Source organism: Mus caroli, unplaced genomic scaffold, assembly GCF_978045245.1.
Source record: "Mus caroli unplaced genomic scaffold, Mus_caroli_1 scaffold_7, whole genome shotgun sequence".
NCBI lineage: Eukaryota > Metazoa > Chordata > Mammalia > Rodentia > Muridae > Mus > Mus caroli.
The window spans coordinates 100,109,917-100,133,327 of NW_028227262.1; the positions used below are offsets into that span (position 1 = coordinate 100,109,917).

Genomic DNA, 23,411 nt, shown 5'->3' on the forward strand with positions numbered 1-23,411 from the left:
CTGCTGTTGGGATGCCCGTGCCCAGGACTCCTTCAGTTGCTCTGGGCTCCTTGGCTGTGGGACTGTCCCACAGGCACAGGGTGTTCAGCAACCCTGGGCTCTCCCCACTAGATGCCAGTAGCACCCCACCCTAGTTTTGACAACCACAAATCTCTCCAAACATTGCCAAACACCCCTGGCTGAGAGGCCCTGTCCTAAGTGGCCAGCAATTTTTACATTCTTTGGAGGCAATTTCCAAACAAAAAGCTTCTTTTTGCTTCTTAGGCCACCTAGTGGGGGGGGGGTGTCAAAGTACCAGACTGAATGTTGGTCCCCACAATGCCTCAAAAATGAGCAGTCATTCTATAATACCATCTAGTTATTTGGGAGGTATAATCATATTTATTCAGTAGTCTACCTTCATCAAGGTAGATACACTCTGGACTCTCAGACCTCACTTGGTTGCTATTAAGGGTCTGCTGGTATAGAATAGACAAGGTCTCATAGGTCAAATGCAGCCCACCACATGCTTTATAAGTGCCCATGGATAAATGAATGGATGGGTAGTTCACTAAACTACACAGAGAAAATTTTCTCCCCAATATAATAATCACACCAGCTTGTTAGGCTACCTTTTTAATGAGTAGAATATGTACACACACGCACCATACACAAAGCCCGGGCCCATTATAATTTTGTCAGGAGCTCAGGCATGTTCAGTGAGTTGGAGGACAGATGAAGCATGGCCTTCAGGTGGTGAATAGCTGGTTTCATGCCCATGTTATGTGGAAAGCTGAGGCATCTGTGGTATCTCCCCCAGTTAACCTAGGACCTTAAGTAGCAGTGACCCCCCCCCTCCTGCTTCAGACACAGTGTGTCCACCCCATGAACAGTGTAAAAACCACAATACAGATGGGAAGAAGCACTAAGTCTTCCCGTGTCTTCTCTAAAATGCTATTTAACCACACTCCCTAAGCCATGATATACATTTTACAATAATCCTTAGAGAACAACAGTTCCTAGTCACGTACTTCTGCACAGCTCACATAAATGTACAGAAGAGTGGGTTCCTGGTCAGAGGGAAGGCAAAAGATTCAGAGCATCCTTGGCTTGTCCTGGAGCAATGGATCCTTCTCCTGGCCTCCTCGGAAGAACGGGGCTTTCGCGTGGCTGAGGAGAACACTCAGGCCTTTGCCCTTGACCGTGTTCCCGGGGCAGTTTCCTATTGGCTTGTACGCCTTTTGTTTTCTGAAAACAATGTGTTGGACAGGACTTTAAAAATATCTTCAGCTGAACTAAATTCCTTTCTATAGCGTTTCTCATGACAGGTGCAAAAGAACTCATTCCACCCAACCCAGTCTGTCGCTTGGAACACACCAGCATCACAGGAGAGTATAGCTATTTTCTCTTCAAGCAAGAAGCACTCACTTTGAGATTTCGTTAAACATTACAAAAACCAATTTTGTCAAGTTACTGACATCTGGTAGCACTTTCAGGATTAAACAAACAAATCCCAAGCCACAGTAAAATTAATAGGTCCCAGTTTGGTATTTGTGGTTCGATGGACCACATTTCCTCTCATACACATAATGTTTCAAAGGAAGAAAGGAAAATGGCACATTCATACAGACGAATGCTATTTGCTTTTGACTATCTGCTATAGAGATGTAAAGTGTTAAAATCAGAAACTTACTTGTACAGCAAGATGGTAACCATGGTGACAAACACAGCCAGGCAGCCGATGGAGACCAGGACACCATTCACTGCTCTCAGAGGGGAGCCTGGGTCTTTAAAGCAGAAGGAAAACTGCATGAGTTAGGCTGCATTTCTCCATCGTTGGAGGACATCTGCTTGTGATGCTATTGAATAAAGGAGCAAACGCTTCTTAACTGCTTTCAACACCAAGGGGCTAAAAGGCTCTCACACTCCATTGTGCTGGCCTCTGGCCTCATCTCAGGCTCTGTGCCTGCCCCCGTGCTAAAACCTCTGGAATTCTGTGAACCGTGCACAGCCCCTGCTGGGACAGCCCTTCCCTGGCTTCTCTCAGGTTTCCTCAGTCGCCCTGTGCCCTCCGAGCGTTTCAGAGGGAACCATCTCTCCTCTGCCACTACCCTGCCTGGCTCTTCCTAGGCCTGGATCACATTGTGTTCTTATTCCTTCCCTCATCTCATCTGTACCAGGGACCACAAAGGCAGAGACTTTGTCTTCTTTCTCCTCTGCAACCAGCAAACCAGCCAGTTCTGTCTCCATCCCAAAGCGTATCTGGTCATCTGAGCTGCCTCTGCTCTGCCACTGTCACCATCTGGTCCTCCAGACCCCCTCCTAGGAGGTCCTTTTTATCGATTACAATTGTCTTTCCATCATGTGATCAATCGTAAGATCTTCTCACAGGTGAATGCCTCACCCTTGCTTACAGAATGAAACTTCAAAGACTCTAACAGTAGCCGTGGTGTGATTTCACTGTTTATATTTAGGTCTTAGTTCCCAGGAGGCCCTCTACCAAGATGGTATTACTGAACAGCAAGACTTGCTGCACACCCTGTCTAGGGCGCTAACCACTGCCTTCACCTCCACTCCAAGCTCCCTCCTCTCCTGCCTCTGACTGTTTTTTTTTTTTTCCCTCTTCAAGATACCATCTTGTTAATTTGTTTATTGCCTGGGTTTAAAATAAATCTGATTATATATTTTGAGTTGGGATCTAACTGACAAATTCATAGGTAAGCAACACCACCACACACACACACACACACACACACACACACACACTCAAAACAAAAACCAAGGGGCTGGAGACATAGTTCAGTGCTTACGAGCACTAACTGCTCTTCCAGAGGACTTGGGGTCAATTCCCAGCACCCACATGGCAGCACAATAACCCAGTTACAAGGGGATCTGATGCCCTCCTCTGGACTCTACAGGAACTGTACCAGTGTGGTACACAGATTTCTATGCAGGCAACACACACACACACACACACATAAAATAAAATTTAAAACATCTCAAAAAGCCGGGCAGTGGTGGCAGACGCCTTTAATCCCAGCACTTGGGAGGCAGAGGCAGGTGGATTTATGAGTTCAAGGCCAGCCTGGTCTACAGAGTGAGTTCCAGGACAGCCAGGGCTACACAGAGAAACCCTGTCTCAAAAAACCAAAAAAGAAAAAAAAGAAAAAAAATCTCAAAAAATAAACAAATAAAACCCCCAGGCAACATCAAAAACCAACAGCCAAGAAGCTGGGAGGTTGGCTCAGCAGTCGAGGGCACAGTTGCTTTTGCAGACGATCTGAGTTCTTTGAGTAATCATGTCTAGACATTCACAACCAACTGTAAATCCAGATCCAGGGCCTCCGACAGCCTCCCCTGGCCTCTGTGGGCACCTATATGCATATACATGTGCACACGAGCTTGAGAACACACACACACACACACACACACACACACACACACACATGCACGCACATGCACACACCCCAAATCCTTTAAAACAAAAACAATTAAGTTTCAGTCAACCATAAGCAGCTTAATTGATTGACTCCAGGCCTCAATTAGCAGTCAGCAGTGGTTGTTCCTGAGTTCTGACAGCCAGTTTGGGGTGCTGTCAATGGGAGCTGGTCTGGGCCACTTCTGACTCCAGCATTGCTCAGTTTGGTGCTTAAACAAACTGTGAAATTGAATTGGTCTAAACGTTTTCCTATAACATCTGTTACTGCTCAGGGAAGCAGGGGTCCTCCCTGTTTTGTTCCTTAGTCAGTGACTTCTGTCCTGTGCAGAGCTCTGTGCTAAGCATGAAGCAGACAGTTTAGTGACTATCAATCAATAAAGAGAATTTCAGCTAAATATCAGTGAGTTTTCGGTTGAGTTCTCTATTTCTGAAATTCTGATTTTGAAATTTGAGTTAATAAATTAACTCACTGGATTACAGGGTTTGTTTGTTTGTTTGTTTTTGGGTTTTTTTGTTTGTTTGTTTGTTTCTTTTTCTGACTTTTCTCCTTACTGCTCTGTGTGGGTGCATGGTTGCATGTGTGTGCATGGTTGTATGTGTGCATGGTTGTGTGTGTGCAAAGTTGTGTGTAAATGGTTGTGTGTGTGCATGGTTGCATGTGTGTATGGTTGTGTGTATGCATAGTTGTGTGTGTACATGGTTGCATGTGTGTATGGTTGTATGTGTGCATGGTTGTGTGTGTGGGGGTTGTGTGGGTGTGGGTGCACTTGTGAACATGTGGAGATAAAGGAAACCCATGGGCGTCATTCCTCTTTTTGTTTGAGAATGGCTTTCTCTTTGGCTTGGAAATTGGTCAAGTGTGTTAGACTGAACGGTGAGTGAGCTTGCAGGAGTCTGTCTGTCTCCACCTCCCATCTTAGCATTGCTGGGATTTCAGGTGCACATCAGCACTCCTGGCTTTTTGTGGGGGGTTTGGGGATCTGAACTCTGGCTCTCATTCTTGCAAGGTAAGCACTTGACTGACTGAACTCTAACTCTCTCTCTCTCTCTCTCTCTCTCTCTCTCTCTCTCTCTCTCTCTCTCTGAGGTTTTGTTATGTGCTATACCCGAGTTGGCCTTGCACTTGCGACCCTCCTGTATCAACTTCCTGAGTGCTGGGAGGTAGGCATGTGTCCCACACCACACCCCCCAATTTCCTGTTTTTCTTTTCTTTTCTTAAGATGCTGGGTTAGAAGCCTGGTCTTGTTGGCTCACTCATGCCAGGAAAGCGCCCCGCTGTTATGTTCCATCTCAGCCCCCTTCCTTCAGTTCTCAGTTACTCACTACAACAAAAACAGCCCACACAGGAAACCTGCAGTTTGCCAGTACAGGGGAACAATGTGGAATGAGCTAAGATTTTAAAGGTAATTCTGAAAGGCACAGGGCTGGGGCAGCCCTAGCTACACAGCTCCCGGAGGTCAGGACACTGAGATGTTCCCAGCCTCTGGCTGCCCCCTTGTGTCTTTCTTCCCCCATATCCTCCCCAGCTGCCTAGCAGGTGCCAGTGTGCCCTGACCTGTAAGGGCAAGATGCTCTCTCCACCTCATTCTCAGTGCTACAGCCCTGGTAAACGTTGTGAGTTACTGCATACCTAAGCCACATAGTGACAACTCAGTCACTATGTGGCTTAGGTAGACAGCCAGACTGCACACGTGATGGTTCAAAGAACCTGGCCATGAGATAAACATTGTGAGTGAAGCCTTTGAGGGTGTATACTTCTGCCGCAGGAAACATTCATAAGGTTATAAACAAACCTCACCTTTGCCAGGGATAGAGATCAGGGTGCTGGTGAGGGCCAGGCTTGCATCATCTCCCAGAGTGAAATTCACACAGTAGATGCCAGACCCATTGAAGGCTCTTCTCACAGACAGCAGGCACAGCCCATCCACAGCCACAGGGCTGCAGACCCGGTTCTGGGCGATCTGGCAGGTGGGGTCGGAGATGATCGTACAGGCTTCCATGGGGGTGCTGTGACATGGGACAGGGGTGAGGGCACATAGATCACAGGAGGGAGAAAAGAATGCAAAGTTGGGGGAGGGGGTTGAAACAGGGTTTCACACTGTTGGCCTGGCACTGGTGATCTTCCTGCCTCAGCTTCTTGAGTGCTAGGATTATAGACACAGGACACTATGCAATAACAATTTTAAGCAGGGCTTTTACTTTTCTTTCATTTCCTCTCTCCCTGCATTTCCTTTCTTTTTTTCTTTTTCTTTTTTAAAGATAGGGACTCATGTAGTCAGGTTGGCTTCAAACTTACCATGTCGTTAAAGATGGCCTTAAGTCCCTGACGGCCCAGCCTCCACCTTTAGGTACTGTGATTACAGGCATACAGTCCATGCCTGCTTTATGTAGTGATGGGAATCCAACCCAGGGCTTCTCATATGCTAGGATGCTCTCTACCATGCCCACCCCCAGGGCTTCTCATATGCTAGGATGCCCTCTACCATGCCCACCCCCAGGGCTTCTCATATGCTAGGATGCCCTCTACCATGCCCACCCCCAGGGCTTCTCATATGCTAGGATGCTCTCTACCATGCCCACCCCCAGGGCTTCTCATATGCTAGGATGCTCTCTACCATGCCCACCCCCATTTCTTTCTTTTTTTCTTCCTTTCTTCCTTCCTTCCTTCCTTCCTTCCTTCCTTCCTTCCTTCCTTCCTTCCTTCCTTCCTTCCTCTCTCTCTCTCTCTCTCTCTCTCTCTCTCTCTCTCTCTCTCTTTCTTTCTTTCTTTCTTTCTTTCTTTCTTTTTGAGAGAAAGGCTCACTATACAGCCGTGGTCTCCTGCCTTACTTAGTCCCTCATGACGACTGGGATTAGAGACGTGCACCCGTCTCCTACACACAGCTCATCTGAGGTTTCTAATATGTAGGCATCTAAAACCCCTTCAAAAGGATGACTAGTGGTCAGCCCTTTATTCAGACCTCACTTAGCCTCCCTCTGTCACGAGCCTGTACTTACGCCCCTTTGCAGGTCACAGTGAAGTCCATCAGGGAGCTGTCAGGCTGCGGTGTGGGCATGGGGACATCTGCTATCTGCATGATGCTGACTTCCAGGATCCCCTCTAGCAAAACAGCCACCATAGAGAAGTGTCAACATGCCACAGAAACCAGAGGAAACCATTCCGCCATAGATTGTTCGCTGGGCTGAAATCCCAACTAAGTTTCACGTGAGGGGGTGAAACCTCTGTTGGGGATGTGGTCAGTGCCCTTATGGAGAGACCTCAGGGAGCCATCTTGTCTTTTCTGCCATGTGAGGACAGAGCAAGGGGGTGGCCTTTCACAAACCAGGAAGTGCTCCTTTTTAGACACCAGACCTGACATTCATCCTCCAGGATAGCAATCCATGAACCCCAGCTGTAGGTCCCGGAGCCTTCCAACCCTATTGGTTCTGTAACTTCTTAACTAACTATAGAATGTCCCTTAACAAAGGAGAAGGAAAGAAAATAAGAGACACCATCTTGCATCACCTTAGACAGGACAAGGACCCTCCTCCTTTGCCTCTGCCCTTCTAGTGTTAGCTAAGTGAATGGGTGCTTTGAAGATTCTGGCATCCCTCCCCCACTGGGCGTCAGCCTTACCTACAATTGTGATGGTGGCTCTGAAGTAGCCATATCTGTTTATTCGGCAGTTTTCATTGGAAATGTCACTCAGCTCCATGGATTTGTAACCAGTAGGCACTAGAAAGTTTAAGTCATAAAAGTTTAAAATAACCAGGGATGAAGAGTGCGATGGAGTTAACACACTGTTACAAAAAACAGAGGCACTTGTCCATTGTTCTTTACTATTTTTGTTTTGGTGTTTGTTTTATCTTTTTTCCAGACAGGGACTCATGTATCCTAGGCTGGCTTAAACTTCAGCTTGGCTGTGGTTTTACAGGCTTGTAATCGCACTTGGCTATTTGTTTGGTTTTGAGCCAGGGCTTCAAGCTGCTGCTTACTGACTTACTGCAGTGCCGAGTCTAGAACCCAGGCCTGCGTTCTGCTTCTTAGCTACATTCCTGGTGCCCCTGGTTTCTGAGTTTACCTGAACTGTATTCTGAAGCTACTTCCATAACAGAGGGCACATACTTACTTGTCAAATAATAATGTTCAATAATACAAGCTGGGCCAGTGAGATGGACCAGTGGGTAAAGAAGTTTGTTTTGTGAGCCTGGCAAGCCTGGTTTGCAGGTAGAAGGAGAGAACCAATCCCCTATACACCCCCCCCCCCACACACACATCATCATCATCACCCCCACCAATAATATAATAATGATAATAATAAATTTTTATAAAAAATACAAGCCCATTTATATGGTCTATATAGCTGGAAATGCTCACTAGTGGGGAAAAAAATCCTTCTACAAATCATGCTTTGCCACCCAACAGCATATAGCTGTAACCCCAGTCCTGGGCTGGGTGGAGAGAGATCTCAGGTGGCTCCCTGGCCATCCACCTGAGCCAGAAAGCAAACTGCAGGTTCAGCAAGGGACTCTGTCTCAAAATGTAAGGTCAAAAGCCACAGGTCTATACACACACCGACTGGTGTGGAGTGAGGTGACCCACACACATATGTATATACCACACACACACACACACACACACCACAGACAGACACATAAACACATATACAAATAAATGGTTAAACATATAAAAAGCTATGGCTAACTTATGGAATCACTCCAGGCCCCATTGCTTAGCCCTCCCCACCTCCGGTTTAAGGTGTTTTGAATTGATGACGGGTGATCGAGCACCTTTGTATGAAGACAGGACTCTCTCCGTAGAGCCAAACTGGCTTTTGTTTTACAGCTTGACTTAGCAATAGCAGCAAATTAAAATACCTTTTGAAATTGGCTTCAGAAATATGTTTGACATATGGCATGACACAGCTTCTAAGAAAAACATCTGGTTTGATAAAAATGTGATTTCAAAAGCCCAAATTAAGTAAAATAACCAGCTTTTTTTTTTAGATACTAAAGGCATCTATAATCTATTTAGAATTTCCAGCTGCTCTTTCTATTAATAAGGAAGATTATCTATTCTGGCAGATAAAGAAGTTGGTTCTTATAGATGTAGCTCCGTTGGGAGAGTACCTGCCCCATCATTTGAAAAGGCCTGTGTTTGGTTCCCAAGTGTGGTACCGTGGGCCTGTAATCCCAGCCATCAGAAGGTAAAGGCTAGAGGACCACCAGACAATAATATTGAGTTAGAAGTTATCCTGGGCTACATAAGAAGCTAGGAAAATGGAGGAGAAAGGAGGGAAGCGGGGGTGGGGGTGGGGGGGGTTAGAGTGAGATGAAGCTGTATGTCTGGACTAGCCCAGTACTGCTACATTTGTAACTGGACTTGGGATTCCTTAGTTTCTCACCAACAAGCTTGTGGGTGTTTATCAGTACACCCTGTGACTCTGTGCGACGCCCGGTCAGCTGTGATAAATTTCTATGCACAGTAGCTGAAAGCTTTCTGTGGTTATTTAGCAAAGAGGGGCAAAAAGCACAGCACATGATGTGAACCCATTTACATAACATCCAAAAATGACAAAACACATAGGATGTTTGTAAATGAGAATAGATCTGGACAGAAAAGCGGCCAGCAATGCCAGGATGAACTGAGGAAGAGAGAACATGGGGACTTTTCCTTCTATGCTAGGCTTCTTCCTGGTTAGTTCTAACTTTTAGTAAGAAATGTGGATTAACTATTTTACAATCTAAAACATTCTATAAAGGAATAAATTTGGGCAATGCAAACCTAACAGCAGTAGAGAAATCAATACAAGTTTGAGGCTACCCTAGCTTACAAATCAAGTTCAAAGCCAGCAGGGCAACATAGTATCTCAAGGAGATTGACTAAATCACTGAATAACTAAGTAACTAATGAAGACCACCACCAAGGCTGCCACCACCATCACACTGCTCAAGAAATACTCACTTAAGGAGGGGCTAGGTGTTGATAATGTGGGCAGAGGTGAGGGCGGAGATGAAGGTGGAGGTGGAGGCGAAGGCGGAGGGCATGGCCCAGGTACTGCAGTTTGCACGGTGAGGTTAAGATTGAAGGTTCCATTGAGCACATAAGTGTGATTCAAAGTGTGATTGTTGGAGACAAACAGGCCAGTGTTGTCCCCAAAGTTCCACTTGTAGGAAATGGCAGAGTCGTTGAGGAAGTGGCTGGGATCATGAATGAGGACATCGAAGACGATGGGGAGGTCTCTGAGGAAGATCTCATCAGACAAGTTCCGGTCATTCTTCTGGGACATGGTCACGAATACAGGGATCTGATCTAGAAGATACAACACAAGAAGAAAAGAAAACAGGTGGCTCGCCTGTGAGGGAGTGCTGCAGAGATGCTCTCTGCCTGAAGACTAAAACTAGACCTCCTCATAGGTAAGCCTTAGAGTCTCCCAGCTGCCAACACGTGGGCCAGCACAGCACAGAAGTAAATAGCTAAGCTCTGCTGGAGTCCAGATGAGCCTCACCCTAACCCAGAACACTGGGTGCTGGTTCTTTCCTAATCTGCTAAATGCCCCGCCCTCCCCCGCTGCCGTGGAGTTCACGCCACGCACCTGTTATCACATACACATCTTTCACCTTCGAGATGGGAATGTATGCCCGGCCGTATCTTCGAAAGACAGTCACTTCCATGACCTGAGGGCCAGCTGTCAAGTTGACTGTGTTTATAGAAACTCGTGCTGAACACCGACCCAGTTTTTGGAAATACTGACCTGTGAAAGGACGGACATTTCGAGTTACTGGTAACATCACATGATCTTTAGGCAGAGTTGTTTCTGAAAGGTTAAAGGTTGCTCTGCGAAGAGAACAGGCTGGAAGCTCCTGAAAGGGAGCTGGTGCCAGCCTTGATGCAAAACCCAATGAAGCAACTTTCTGGTTGCATGCAGGTAACAACTGCTCACAGCTGGTTAAAGTGTAAGAGCTCTACAGAGGGGCAATCCAGCCATCTAATTTATAGATGAAGACCTTTTGGTTTAAACGATTTGCACATGAAATACATACTCTCCCCTTAGGACTCATTTAATGTCATGGTGAGGTATCTGCAAGAGTTTTAATAGGTTCTATATTCACAAATGTGCCTTGTTTTTGTAAGAAATTAAAAGCACTTGATGTAAGTACACTGTCATAGCTTTGGTTAGGTTTTACAGGGAGACTGGAATTCCTCTTCCTAGAAGGACTTGTACTGAAAACCAGCAAGACATGAAAGGGCAACAGCAGATCACAGATACAGATCACAGATATGAAGGGAACAGACTGCCCACGGGAACACATCTGAGTCATTCCGTTTCCCTCTGCAGCTGTCCCTGAAACTCACAGGTGCTGGCCACAGCCTTGGCAGGTCAATGAGTGATAGGCTTGGAGAACTGACCACAGAGCCACCATGGCACCAAGAAAGCCAGTTTCAGACTGGCATGATACCCGGCCTATTCTGTGCTTTGTTCAGTGGGTGTGCTTTGTTAATGCTGAATAAAAGGATGCTCTCTGAGAAAGGACAAAACCTTTAGATATCCAGGAGTTACTCAACTGGAGCAGATTCTGAAAAGTTAGCCTCAGTTGGCTCCTGGTGGTGGTGGTGGTATGTGTGATGTGTGTGTGTGTGTGGTATGTGTGGTGTGTGCATGTGTATTGTGTGTGTATGTGTGTATGTTTCTGATATATGGCATGCATGGTGTGTGTGTGTGGTATGTGCAGTATGTGTGTGTATGTCTGGTATGTGTGTATGTTATTTGTGTGTGTGGGGTGTGTGTATATTTTGCTTAATGTGTACATGCTGGGCTTGTATTCTCCCACTCATCCATTGACGTGGCCCTCTGGTAGTATACTGAGAATTCAGCAGCCTTGTTAATAATGACCCAATTTTGTTCCTCTTAAAATAATACTTCACTAATAATACAGAAAAGTGAAACCTTTTGGTTTTTAGAAAACAGAGGGTAGACCATGACAGAGAAGAACAGTATCTATGTTGTTCTAGATCCACACATTGATGTATTATGCAGTCATTAAAACAATTTAAGGACTTTTAAATAATATGGACAAATGCTATGATAACAAAATAAAAATGTATATCCATTATTATCTTAAACAAGAAATATTTGTTTGGTTTTTTTTTTTTTTTTTGGTTTTTTGAGACAGGGTTTCTCTGTGTAGCCCTGGCTGTCCTGGAACTCACTTTGTAGACCAGGCTGGCCTCGAACTCAGAAATCCACCTGCCTCTGCCTCCCGAGTGCTGGGATTAAAGGCATGCGCTACCACGCCCGGTTAAACAAGAAATATTAATACTTAAAACATCATTATTCAATAGCAATCATGTCTGATGTTGTTTGTGAATGATTTTTATATTTTGTTCCTGCTCTTCTATGTTTCCAAATTTCCCACAGAGAATATGCTTCTTTAACTTTAACTAATTAATTTAAGAACATTAACAAATTAATGAATAAACAACCACGTGCCGTCCAAACACATTTTTTCATAGGACTATGTTAGGCTAGTCTTCGTCAGTTGTTGAAGAGAAAGCCAAAATCTCTCCCTTCTCATTCTCATTTTATGCCTGTGGTGTCCCGCAGACATGGCGAGCTTAGCCAGGATTTCATTTTCCCCCACTGTTTACCGAGTAAAGAGAAGAACAGAGGGTGGGTGTTATGATTTCAATTAGAGAATAAGACAGGACAAGGTCTAATGTGAAAGGAATGTAAAAAACTAAGAGTTTGTAAAAACCAAACCAAGTGTGTGAAAGACGTAGACAAAGCTCCATTTCTTCCATCCATGGGGGCGAGGGAAGGGCCTCCTGTCTGGGAACCTGAGATGCTGGCTTCGGCTGGAGCCATCTTCCCAGTCACTGTCATCTGCCCCTGCAGTCCAGTTGTAGACATACAGGTCAGAAGTCAGCCCCAAATCTAACCAAGAACAAATAGGTCGAGTTAGTTGTCAGGTCTCCAAATGCCCAGTGGTCAGCATCTAAACACTTCAGTTTCCCAGACCCACGGTAAACGCCGCTACGGTGCTAACGTCTTTGTGTTCAGAGTTCACCCACCACATACTGATGCATTCCAGTGTATGTCAATAAAATGTTAGATTATCAATTTCCAGGAAACCTCCATCTGGAGATTTTACTTAACACACGTATCATTTTCCTTTTGAGTCTCTGAATCTCAGTGTTATTCAAACCGACCTATAGGACATGCCATCTTCTAGCGTGGCACTCTGTCCTCAACTTCTTCCCCTCACTCACTGGTATCACAGCCAAGTCCTTCAGGAGAGGACGCCCTCAGGAGAGTACTCCCTCACATAACCGCAGCGCCACGCCCACTCCAGCAAGGCCTGCAGGAGTGCACCAGGTTTACAAAAGCCTGACTGGTGCAGGCAGCTCACCCTGTAGGAGAAGCTGTACTAGTGTCTGAGTAATCTCAATGATTACCTGAGTTCTTGAGAGTGTACGGTTCTCACAAAATAATGCACCTTGGCATGTTTGTGCTCTTTTACCATGGAAAATGAACGCAGCTCTTTAAGAGCAGAAGAAAATCAGAACCACACATGCAGTATCAGTTCCAGCAGAAAGCCGTTTACTTAAACACTGGTCGACAGAATGAACCAATCAGCACACTCTCTCAGATGAGCCCTGGGTGGGTTTTTGTTTGTTTGTTTGTTTTTTGGCCAAAATAGTTTCAGGTAATACAGGAACCTGAACATGGACAATAATACATTCGTTGTCCAGGAGACACAGTCCAAGCTCGGTGTGACAATGGAGGAGATGTAGGTTGGGTTTTTGAGTAGGGGTTAGATGGAACCCAAACCCTACACACTCTAGGCAGGTGTTCATTCGCTGAGTTCATCCTGTCCCCATAGTGTAGCTCCTAGGGGTTACCTGGGAAGAGCTAGGACCAGGGATGGGGAGATAGGGATTTCGAAGTGGCTGTGATCAAAGTCCACAATGTACAGTAGGAGAAATGTTTTGTATGGTGAATATAGGCTACTTAAAAAGGACGTGGCCCTGAGGAGGAGGATGACGGGGTGGTGACAGCTCCTGTGGGCTTTAGGATTGTGAGTGGAGCTCCAGGGGCAGAGCTTACCATTCCTGCAGTTCTTCTCATAGACGATATTGCCGTTGGCATCTTCCTTCTGGCATCTGGGGAACACCAGGTTCACCACAAAGGTGATATTGGAACCCACCAGGGCAGGTGAGTCACTGGTCAGGACTGCCTGCACACGGCCTCCTAGGGCAGAAAAGAATAGAGTGCATTTCCCTCGCAGGCTTCCCACCAAGTGTTTAGTAGAGTTCTGTCTGTAGGTAAGGACCATTCGACCCACATGCCTTTTTACAGTGGTTAGTGATTTCCTGATGCTAACGTTAGCTTTCACAGTACAATAGCATAGAAAAATAGGTAAGAGTAGTTAAAGGATTTTCTTTTCTTTCTTTCTTTCTTTTTTTTTTTTTTTTTTGGTTTTTCGAGACAGGGTTTCTCTGAATAGCTCTGGCTATCCTGGAACTCAGTTTGTAGACCAGGCTGGCCTCGAACTCAGAAATCCGCCTGCCTCTGCCTCCCGAGTGCTGGGACTAAAGGTGTGCGCCACCATGCCCGGCGCTAAAGGATTTTCTAATCATAGAAAAAAGTATTCACTGACAATAAGAACAAAGGGGGCTGGAGAGAGAGCTCTGTGGCTAATTTCAAGAGGATCGTGGTTCAATTCTCAGAACCCACGTGGCTGATGATCGCTCACAACAATCTGTAACTCCAGCTGCACGGGAGCTAATGCCCTCTAATGGCCTCCCCAGCACCAGGCACACAGGTGGTGCACAGATATGCACACAGATAAAACACCAATACACACACATTTAAAAAAAAAAAAAGACCCTTTTCAAAGATTGAAGAGGCACGTGTTGAATCTGAAAACCAAATGACCGGAAGACTTGACTTCTGGCCTGTGTGGGATGATTCACTTTCTGGTAAGCCTCCCCAGCATCTCTGGACGATCAGGTCATGTTGTAGCTTTTCTGAGGGTGCCTATGCTACGGTAGTCAACAGGCTGGAGGGCGAATCTGGCCGCTCTCTAAAATATTCAAAGACCTTGGACACGTCTAAAGTCCAAGTGATTTTGTGACCCTTCAGAAAGTGGAGCTGTTGAGGGAGGAGGGAAACTTGCCAAGCACAGGGGCTGCTCACTTCGCGCCTAGCGCACTGTCACTCACCAGAGCCGGAGCCCTGGCATCGGAGGAGGCTGCCTGCCTTCTCTGATGTAGTGCCGCGGTGGCTGTGGGGGAGGAGCTTCCCACTTACCTTCCCAGGAGTCCTTCCACCTGCCGTCTCCCCTCCTCCACACGGGATACAGGTGTTCATCCCATTCATTTTCATCCGAAGACCAGCCACGTAATTGGTTGTGCTTTCTCATGTGATCGGGATACTGTTCATGGCCCAGCACATCACGAAATCCTGTGTTAGTATTTGAAAACCAGATTTTGTCAATTCCACTACTCAGCACTTCTGTGTGAATGGTCGCTGGAGCTTTTCATTCCAATCCTTGGGAAGCACATGCATAATCTAACCAATACAGCAAGTAAAGAAAGGTGCTTTAAAATAAGTCTGTGCCGGGCGGGCGGTGGTGGCGCAGGCCTTTAATCCCAGCACTTGGGAGGCAAAGGCAGGTGGATTTCTGAGTTTGAGACCAGGCTGGTCTCCAGAGTGAGTTCCAGGACAGCCAGGGCTACACAGAGAAACCCTGTCTCGGGGAAAAAGAAAAAAAGTCTGCATGGGTGTGTTGGTGCACACTTTTAGTCTCAGCTCACAGGAGGCAGGGACAGGAAGATACCTGTGAGGATGGGGCTAGCCTAGTCTACATGGTGATTTTCAGGCTAGCCAGAGTCCCCACCCCAGATGTCTACTGAGGCTGGCGAGCAGTCTTAGCAGGTGAGGTACCTTACCGCGGACTTCCTTCTCTGAAACCCATATGGCAGAAGGAAAGCAGCGAGCGATTCACAGACTTGTTCACTGACCTCCACACATATGTGCCCGTCCCTCTGCCCAGCACAAATAAGCAAATATAAACATAAACTAAGTCTACAGAAAGTGTTTTTAGAGAATTACAAAAAAAAACATTTATTTTTTGATATTTATAGCATCTTACTACATGGCCCTGGCTGTTCTGGCACTCACTATGTAGACCAGGCTGGCTTCAAACTTGCACAGATACACCGCCCTCTGCTTCCTGAGTGGCTGGGATTAAAGGCATGAGCCACAAGGCCCAGCCTTGAAGAGAAAATTTTGGCAGCCACCCTTTCTAAGCTTTACTTAACATAGCCTCCAAATATTTAGGTTCAGTAGTAGTATCAAGAGGGAGACTTAGACAGCATTTTCCTCGTACAGCTTTGAATCTTTCCCAGGCCTTTACCCTCTTGTCTACAGGATGCAAAGCTTGGGGATGCTCCCAGGATGCCAAAAGACAAGTGTGTTAGCATGGGAGATCCCGTGGTAAAACTCTGTGCATACATTGTGGTGAATACTCCATATATATTTGTGGAGTAAGGCATTTGCATCACACCTGAAACCAGGGAGCGGAGACAGGAGGATTGCCGTGAAGTCAAGGCTTGTCTGGGCTAAAGAGAGACTTTGTCTTAAAAACAAACACCCCTGACCCCCCTCCCCCAAAGCCCTTGTATAGTCTCTGCTTGTTAAATAGAGAGGTTTAAAAAAATGTTATTTGAGAGCTGGGCGTGGTGGCGCACATCTTTAATCCCACCACTCGGGAGGCAGAGGCAGGTGGATTTCTGAGTTCGAGGCCAGCCTGGTCTACAGAGTGAGTTCCAGGACAGCCAGGACTATACAGAGAAACCCTGTCTCAAAAAACAAAACAAAACAAAAGTTATTTGAGGCCGGACATGGTGGTGCAGGCCTTTGGTCTCAGCACTTAGGAGGCAGAGGCAACCTGTGAGCTTGAAGCCAACCTGGTCTACAATGTGATTTCCAGGACAGCTAGGGCTACACAGATAAACCCTGTCTCAAAAAACAAAAGCTAATCAAATAAAAACCCCATGTTATCTGGGCTAGAGTTGGAGCTATTTCCTCTACTAGTTCCAAGTCTTTAAAAATGCATTTGAAGCTCTACTGTTAGGTCTAGCTGCATTTAGAATTACGGATTTCTTGATTGAATTGGCTATTTTATTAGTAATTAACTCTCTGTGTTCTTTTTTTAAAAAAAGATTTATTTGTTTATTATATGTAAGTACACTGTAGCTGTCTTCAGACACACCAGAAGAGGCTATCAGATCTCATTTTAGATAGCTGTGGGCCACCATGTGGTTGCTGGGATTTGAACTCAGGACCTCTGGAAGATCATTCAGTGCTCTTAACTGCTGAGCCATCTCTCTAGTCCCCTCTCTTTGTTCTTGATAATATTTGTTGTACTGAAGGCTACTTTGCTAGTGTTTAATATATATTGCATATAACAGATGCATATATACATATGTATACATAAACTTTTTCCATTGTTTTACTTTTTCCAAAAAAGACTTATTTACTCTTATTTTATGTGTAGGTGTCTTACATCTATGTCAGTGAACTATGTTCATGGTGTGGCCATGTTCTGGATTCCAGAAGAGGGCACTAGATTCCCTGGGACTGGAGTTCAGACAGTTGTGAGCTGCCATGTGGGTATGGGGAATTGAACCTGGGTCCTCTGAACCATCTCTCTGGACCCTAATCTCCCATTCTTTTACTTCTAGCCTGTATATATTCTTATTAATGTGAGGGTGTGTTTTTTTGTTTTTAGCACATAGTTGTGCATCTATAAATCAAATCTGAAAATCTCTAACTTTTATCTGAAGCACTGAGGCAACGTACATATGATGTAATGACAGGCTTTCTGCATTTGAGCCTACCATCTTGATTTTTATCCATCTCCCCTTTTCCTGTCTCTTATCTATCCATCATGATGGATTTCCTATCCATCTTATCTGTCTGTCTCTACCTTCTTTGCACGGAGAGAGGTGGATATCCTGTTATTGTGTATGCCTCGGGTTTTTTTTTTGGGGGGGGCAGGTGCCCCATATAGAATTCGGACTTGTGCCAAGTGGGCAATGTACCTATTAACCAGGCAAGCAATGCAAATAAGATTATACTAGGAGTCATGGCACACGGGCACACGGGCTCTGTCATTAACAGGCTGTGTGATCTCAGGCCTTCAAATCAGACACCCCCAAATCAGTGTCAGGACTGTTCCTACCTAGAACAGCCATTACTTGAGGAATGGGCACAAGGTTTATCAACAAACGTTTGTGACTGGAAGTTCACTTTGGGGATATGTGGGAAGAGTTAAGCTGCTTCCATTCAACTGACTTTAGAGATGAACACATCTAGGTCTAGAGAGGTGGGATTTGCCAGGATCATCTTCAATCCGAAGCAAAAGTGGATTCAGCTCTGTTCATGCCCAGAACAATCTCTTTTCACTGTTTGAGTCTTTGTCCACAGATTCTGAGGTAGACGCAATCAGAGCAAGGTCAGGCTGGTGTGTGACCCAGTGGTATAGTGCTTGCCTGGCCTGCAAGGGCCCTGGGTTTGAACTTCAGCACCATCAGAAAACGAAAAACAACAGCGACAAAACCGCACCCGATTTCTCCTCTGTTCCTAAAATTCAGAAGTCAAAGGAGGCAGCGTGGAGCGGTGGTGACAGGGATGGATGGACAGGGAAGCCAAGAGCTGACCCGTTCAGTCTGCCCTGGCAGAGTTCACACGAGACACAAATTCGTTCAACAGAAGAGCTGGAAAGATGACTCAGTGGTTAAGAGTGCCAGGAGCACTCGCACAGTACCCTAGTTTGAATTTTAGCAGCCACGTCCGGGGCTCACAAACGCTCCCGCTCCAGGAGATCTGGCGCCCTCTTGTGACCTCAGCAGGCACCACCGTCACAACAAAATAGTCTTTTTTAAAGATTTAAAAACAGAGAAACTCTGTCTCGGAAAAAGAAAGAAAGAAAGAAAGAAAGAAAGAGAGAGAGAGAGAGAGAGAGAGAGAGAGAGAGAGAGAGAGAGAGAGAGAGAGAGAGAGAGAGAGAGAGAGAGAGAGAGAGAGAGAGAGAGAGAGAGAGAGAGAGAGAAAGGAAGGAAGGAAGAAAGAAAGGAAGGAAGAAAGAAAATTAACCCAATAAAGAAAAGATACATTTTTTTTTTTAAAGAGCACCAAGCAGAGATGAAAGTATAAGGATTTAGGGCGAGGCAAAACTTCTTAGATGAACACCAAAAGTATACTCCATAAAAGAAAAAATATGATGTATGAAACTTTACTCAAGTAAGAAACTTCTGCCCTGTGACATCCAGTAGAAAGAAGTAAAGGGGAGTGGAGAAGACCACACTTCCACCAATATTAAAAAGCAATTCTCAGTTGAAAATGGGAACAGACATGAGAGAACACTTCAGAGGATGTATGGACACTGAATACTGGAGGATTGTTGACGGACCCCGCCCCTTCAGACCTATGGAGCCACTACCACCAATTGGGCCACCACACACTTCTGGCAGGAACCTGAGAAGGCACAGCCACCCTGCTAAATTCTACAAAGACTCGACGTAGAGTAAGCATTATATATAACTTGTCCAAATTGTACTTTTTAGTACGAATCCGAGGGAAATGAACATGAGAAGTCGGAGCATCTTGAGTTGGAATACCTCTCTGTCCTTTGGTGGGTGAGCGGCTAAAGTGGTACTGTATGACCGTGGGCTACTACTCAGAAAGAACAAGGAACAACCTATTTGGTACAGCAATATCAATAGAGTTCCAGGAACTCACACTGAGGAGAAACCCAAGCCAATGTCTAAAGTTCATACGGCAAAGTTCCATTGTGTGGCATTCTGGAAATACTAAGATATTTACATGGACAGACTCCTAGTAGCCAGGGATTGGAGCTGGGTAGAGGAGGGTATTTGGCTATAAAAGGGCATGGGTAAAGGTTGTATTGGAATCCGCCTGAATTATTTCTTTCAATTTCACATGAGTACACCATTAGCCTAACACACGGAAGTTCAACTTACAACCAGACAAGCCCAATAACAAGCAAACTATAACGGGAAAATGGGGGCGCGGGGGCAAAGTGGAGGTAACCCTGAGTTGGTTACCTTCTCTTCACCCCGGCTCCCCGATGCTCGGGCTGCTCACTACCTGCCTCCTATGGATTGCTAACCCCTACAGGACTTGCTCATTATGTCTGGAATGTTTAGTACAGTATAAGATGAGCCCAAGAATGCCTGAGGCTTTGAGACTTCCATTAAAAGCCCACCCCCTTCAAGTTCTGGCTACTGGTTGGGTTTTTGTTTTGTTTTTCCTTGAGGGGGTAGTTGTTTGTTTGTTTTTTCCCAAGTCAGGGTCTCACTATGTAGCTCAAACTGTCCTAGAACTCACTATGTAGACTAGGATGACCCCAGACTCACAGAGATCTACCTACCTCTGCCTCCTGAGTGTTGGGATTAACGACATGAGCCATTTATCCTGGCTTTGGCTACTGTTTTACCGACCCTCAAACCGTGGGTGAAAGGACTTTTCTGGCTTTTCCTATTCTTATTCCTCTAGGATATTATAACTTGTTGGCAGGAGGTATGGAGTGGGGTAGGGTGGGATAGGGGGAGCAGAGGTGTGTAGCTCTGTCCTTAAAAATGCCATTGAATGTGTGTTCTGGCCACGTACCCTTGCTAGCTGATCTCCCAAGACTCTACAGCCCACTTTTGCAAACGAGGAAAAGGAAATTTATTGAAGCTAACTCACTCATGGCCCAGCCTAGCAGTGGCATATATTCAAGTCTGTCCTATCCTAAACCCTGGCAGGAAGGACTGCCAGGGAGAGATGGCATGCTTCCCCTACCGCCTGCTCTCTGTGTGACCTGAGCGAATTCCTGGCCCTCTCTGTGGCCTGTGGCCCCGTTTCTCATCTGGGGAAACCGGATAATTCCAAGGTCAGTGTTCCCTCTCTCTGTGAAGGCACCACACCTAGACACTAGGTGGGCGGTTCCGTTTGTCAACCCGCTGCCTGCCCTGCCTGCCCGTCTCTGGGTTTGAAATCTAAACTCAGAGGTGGAGTCTCAGGCAGGGCGCCCCAAGTCTGGGGCATCACTGGCTTTGAGCATCCCTGGTTCGGGGCGCGGTTGTGATGGGGCTGGGCTGCTTGCCCTTTTGCCTGGCAATCCTCGGGTGCAGGGACCGCAGCGGTTCCACTCTTCCTGGCCTGGGATCCACCCCAGCCAGGACGACCTACGAGAGGACCTGCCTGGCACAAGAGAAGGCAGGGGGTGACGAGATACTCCTCTCCTCTGGAACTGCCTGGCAACCAGCCAGGCGGCCACATTCTGGGTAAGGCAAGGTTCTGGTTCGGGCTGGTCTCCCGCCCCTGGAAGTGAGGGGCCTTCTCTTTCCCCTGCTCACTAGCTCCGCTTAGAACTGGACAGCTACACCCCGGTCAGGACAAGTGGGCGTGCTGGAGCACGACTCCACCCCGGCTGCGGCGCACAAGGATGTTAGACCAGTACGTCCAACTCTGAAAGATACCTCTGCCACTCACTAGGAAGCTTTGTTAGTAGGGCCCCTGCTATAGAATCCGCCCAAGGTGGAGCCCCTCAGTATCTGCATAGAGCCCTCAGTATCTGCACTAAAGCAGCAGTTGGCCCTGCAGAGGATGCGGTGGGATGGGGGAGTTCCACAAAGTTAGCCAGAGCCTCATTTAAGAACTCCGCTCTGTGAGCAGGAAGCAGATAAGGGTGATTTGGGAGACTTGCTTTACCTGGGGTACAGGCTGTCCTCCCCTTCCAGTCTCAATCTGGCCAGAGTGGAAAAAGCTTCCAGGAGCCTCGTGACTTTTGTTCTCCGTGAGTCTTAAGCAAAGAACACACTCCCAGCATTTGGAACAGACCCTGACTGCGGACCCCCAAACTCCAGTCAAAGGGCCCGGCCCATCATTTGGATCAACGAGTGTAAGCGCCCAGAGAGGACGGGACTCACGCTTGGCCGCCTGGAGAGGCAGTCCTGCAGCCAGCAGCAGAAATCCCAGGACCCCGCAGAGACTTTCCATGCTGACTCCGAGCGCCTGCAACCAGTCAGGGCTTGACTCTGTCTGACTCCCCAGTCCCATCCACCAGGAGTCACAGTGTCGGCGGCCTCCTGCGATCCGCTCTGTTTTATGAAATACGGGGCCAGAGGGAGATCATGTGATGTTTTAAGCAGTGTGGCTTGATCTCCCGAATTCCATGGCTTACCAACTCGTGCTCATGAGTCACTTGCCCCAGGCATCTATTTATTGACTTCGGATGCACGGTGTTTTCATTTTGTGATGCCACATTTGCTCCTCCCCCCTTTCTCTCTCCCCTCCTCCCCCATCTTTCCTAGCTTAAAGGGAGCTTTCTAACATCCTGTTCTGGCATTTGTTACCAAACGAAACCTGGTCGTTGGTGGACTTTGTGGTTCCTCTTTTGTGTCACTTCGGTACTCACATTGAGACATCTTTCCAGAATTTGGACAGCCCGCGTTCTCTTCCCCCAGAACCAAGGGATCATTTCAGTCAGTGCCACTGTGCTGTGCATGCATGCATGCAAACATTGCATGCTATGTCAGAAATTGCAAGTTCGGGACAGCCCACGGGCTTCAAGCAGAGGAGAAATGTACCCCAAAGCTAAAGTTTCTGGCATATCGACCTGGCTTTGCAGAATGCCCAGAACAAACTGTATCATTTTTGGTAACTTCTCTAAGATAGCTGCTCCAAGTAACTTCAGGCAACTTGTGGGAAGCACACTTGTATTGCCAAAGAGCAAGCATTAGGTGTGAAATCACCCGCCTCTGGAACATAAATGTCATATGATTAAGCCGTTTCTGGTTGTAGACTGTGGAAACGTGGCCCTGTGACCCTCTCACTGTCAGGACACATCCTATGACTGTTTTCTGGGCAGGAGAAGTCTTGGTTGTGGCACACAGTGACTTACAGTCCATTGTAATTCAGGGACCAGAGCCCGTGTGGGGGAAAACCACATGGAGCAGACCTGGACACAACCACAAAGATGCAAAAGTCTCCAATGCAGAGGAGAAAGGGAAAGAACTGCTTTTGTGTAACATAAATCATATACAGAGCTCTGTCTGCTTGTTTACACACATGTAACCTTTCAATTAAAAATGAACACCCTCTTCTGGTGTGTCTGAAGACAGCTACCATGTACTCATAGGTAAAATAAACAAACATGGCGGTGAACTCCTTCAGTCCCAGCACTAGGGAGGCAGAGGCATCTGGATGTCTCTAAGTTCAAGCCCAGCCTAGTCCTACATAGCAAGTTCCAGGGAAGCTAAGGCTACAGAGTGAGTCCCTGACTCAAAAACAAAACAAAAGTAAAAAAAGCAGAAAAAGCGAGCTTTTGTGCTGGTATGCTTGTTCAGTAGGTGAAGACATTAACGGCCAAGCTTGAAGATCTGAGTTTAATCCCTGGAACCTGCATGGTAGAAAGAAAAAACTAACTTCTGCAAGTTGTCCTCTGATCTTCACACAAGAGCCGTGGCATCTGCCCTTATCCCCAACCCCCAAACAAATGTAAAAACTGAAACAACAACAACAACCAACAAGTTTTCAACTTTGGGCAAACCTCCTGGTAACACCTGAGGTGTTAGCGCCCTCCGTTGCAGATACAGTTCTGGCTTGCATGTTTGGTTAGATAAGTGATCTTTGTCTTTAAGTAAATTGGATATTAAGCTCTTCTGCAATAAGTCTTTGTTTAGGAAGTTGCAACAATTAAATTATCTTTTACTTTGTGCCTTCCTTGCCCCATCATCAGAGTTGGTAGCCACTAGGCAGAAATCAGGTGCTGGAAGTAAACAAGAAATGGGAACATCTTCATCATCATCATCTTCTTCATCATCACCATCATCGCCATCATCGCCATCATCTCCTCTTCTTCTTCCTCTTCCTCCTCTTCTTCCCCTTCTTCCTTTTCTTCTCTCCTCCACATCTCTTCCTCCTCATCTCACCCT

At 46.4% G+C, this 23,411-nt stretch overlaps 1 protein-coding gene across 1 annotated transcript; it reads right to left on the bottom strand.

Moving 5' to 3' along the window:
* Positions 1-406: 406 nt before the first annotated feature.
* Gpnmb (glycoprotein nmb) lies at positions 407-21,662 on the bottom strand. Its single transcript, XM_021164610.2, has 11 exons — positions 21,405-21,662; positions 14,713-14,865; positions 13,507-13,650; positions 12,160-12,333; positions 9,994-10,152; positions 9,363-9,710; positions 7,035-7,133; positions 6,416-6,518; positions 5,217-5,425; positions 1,673-1,766; positions 407-1,227 (listed from the first exon to the last, which is right to left on the bottom strand). The coding sequence occupies exons 1-11, from the start codon at positions 21,532-21,534 to the stop codon at positions 1,074-1,076; spliced, it is 1,767 nt and encodes a 588-aa protein (XP_021020269.1). The 5' UTR covers positions 21,535-21,662; the 3' UTR covers positions 407-1,073.
* Positions 21,663-23,411: the final 1,749 nt, after the last annotated feature.

Coding starts and splice junctions, on each gene's coding strand:
- Gpnmb (XM_021164610.2), bottom strand. CDS start 21,534: ATGGGACTGGGGAGTCAGACAGAGTCAAGCCCTGACTGGTTGCAGGCG. Junction 7,134..9,362: donor AACACCTAGCCCCTCCTTAA/GTGAGTATTTCT, acceptor TAAACTTTCTAG/TGCCTACTGGTTACAAATCC. Junction 1,228..1,672: donor GTTACCATCTTGCTGTACAA/GTAAGTTTCTGA, acceptor CATTGTTTTCAG/AAAACAAAAGGCGTACAAGC.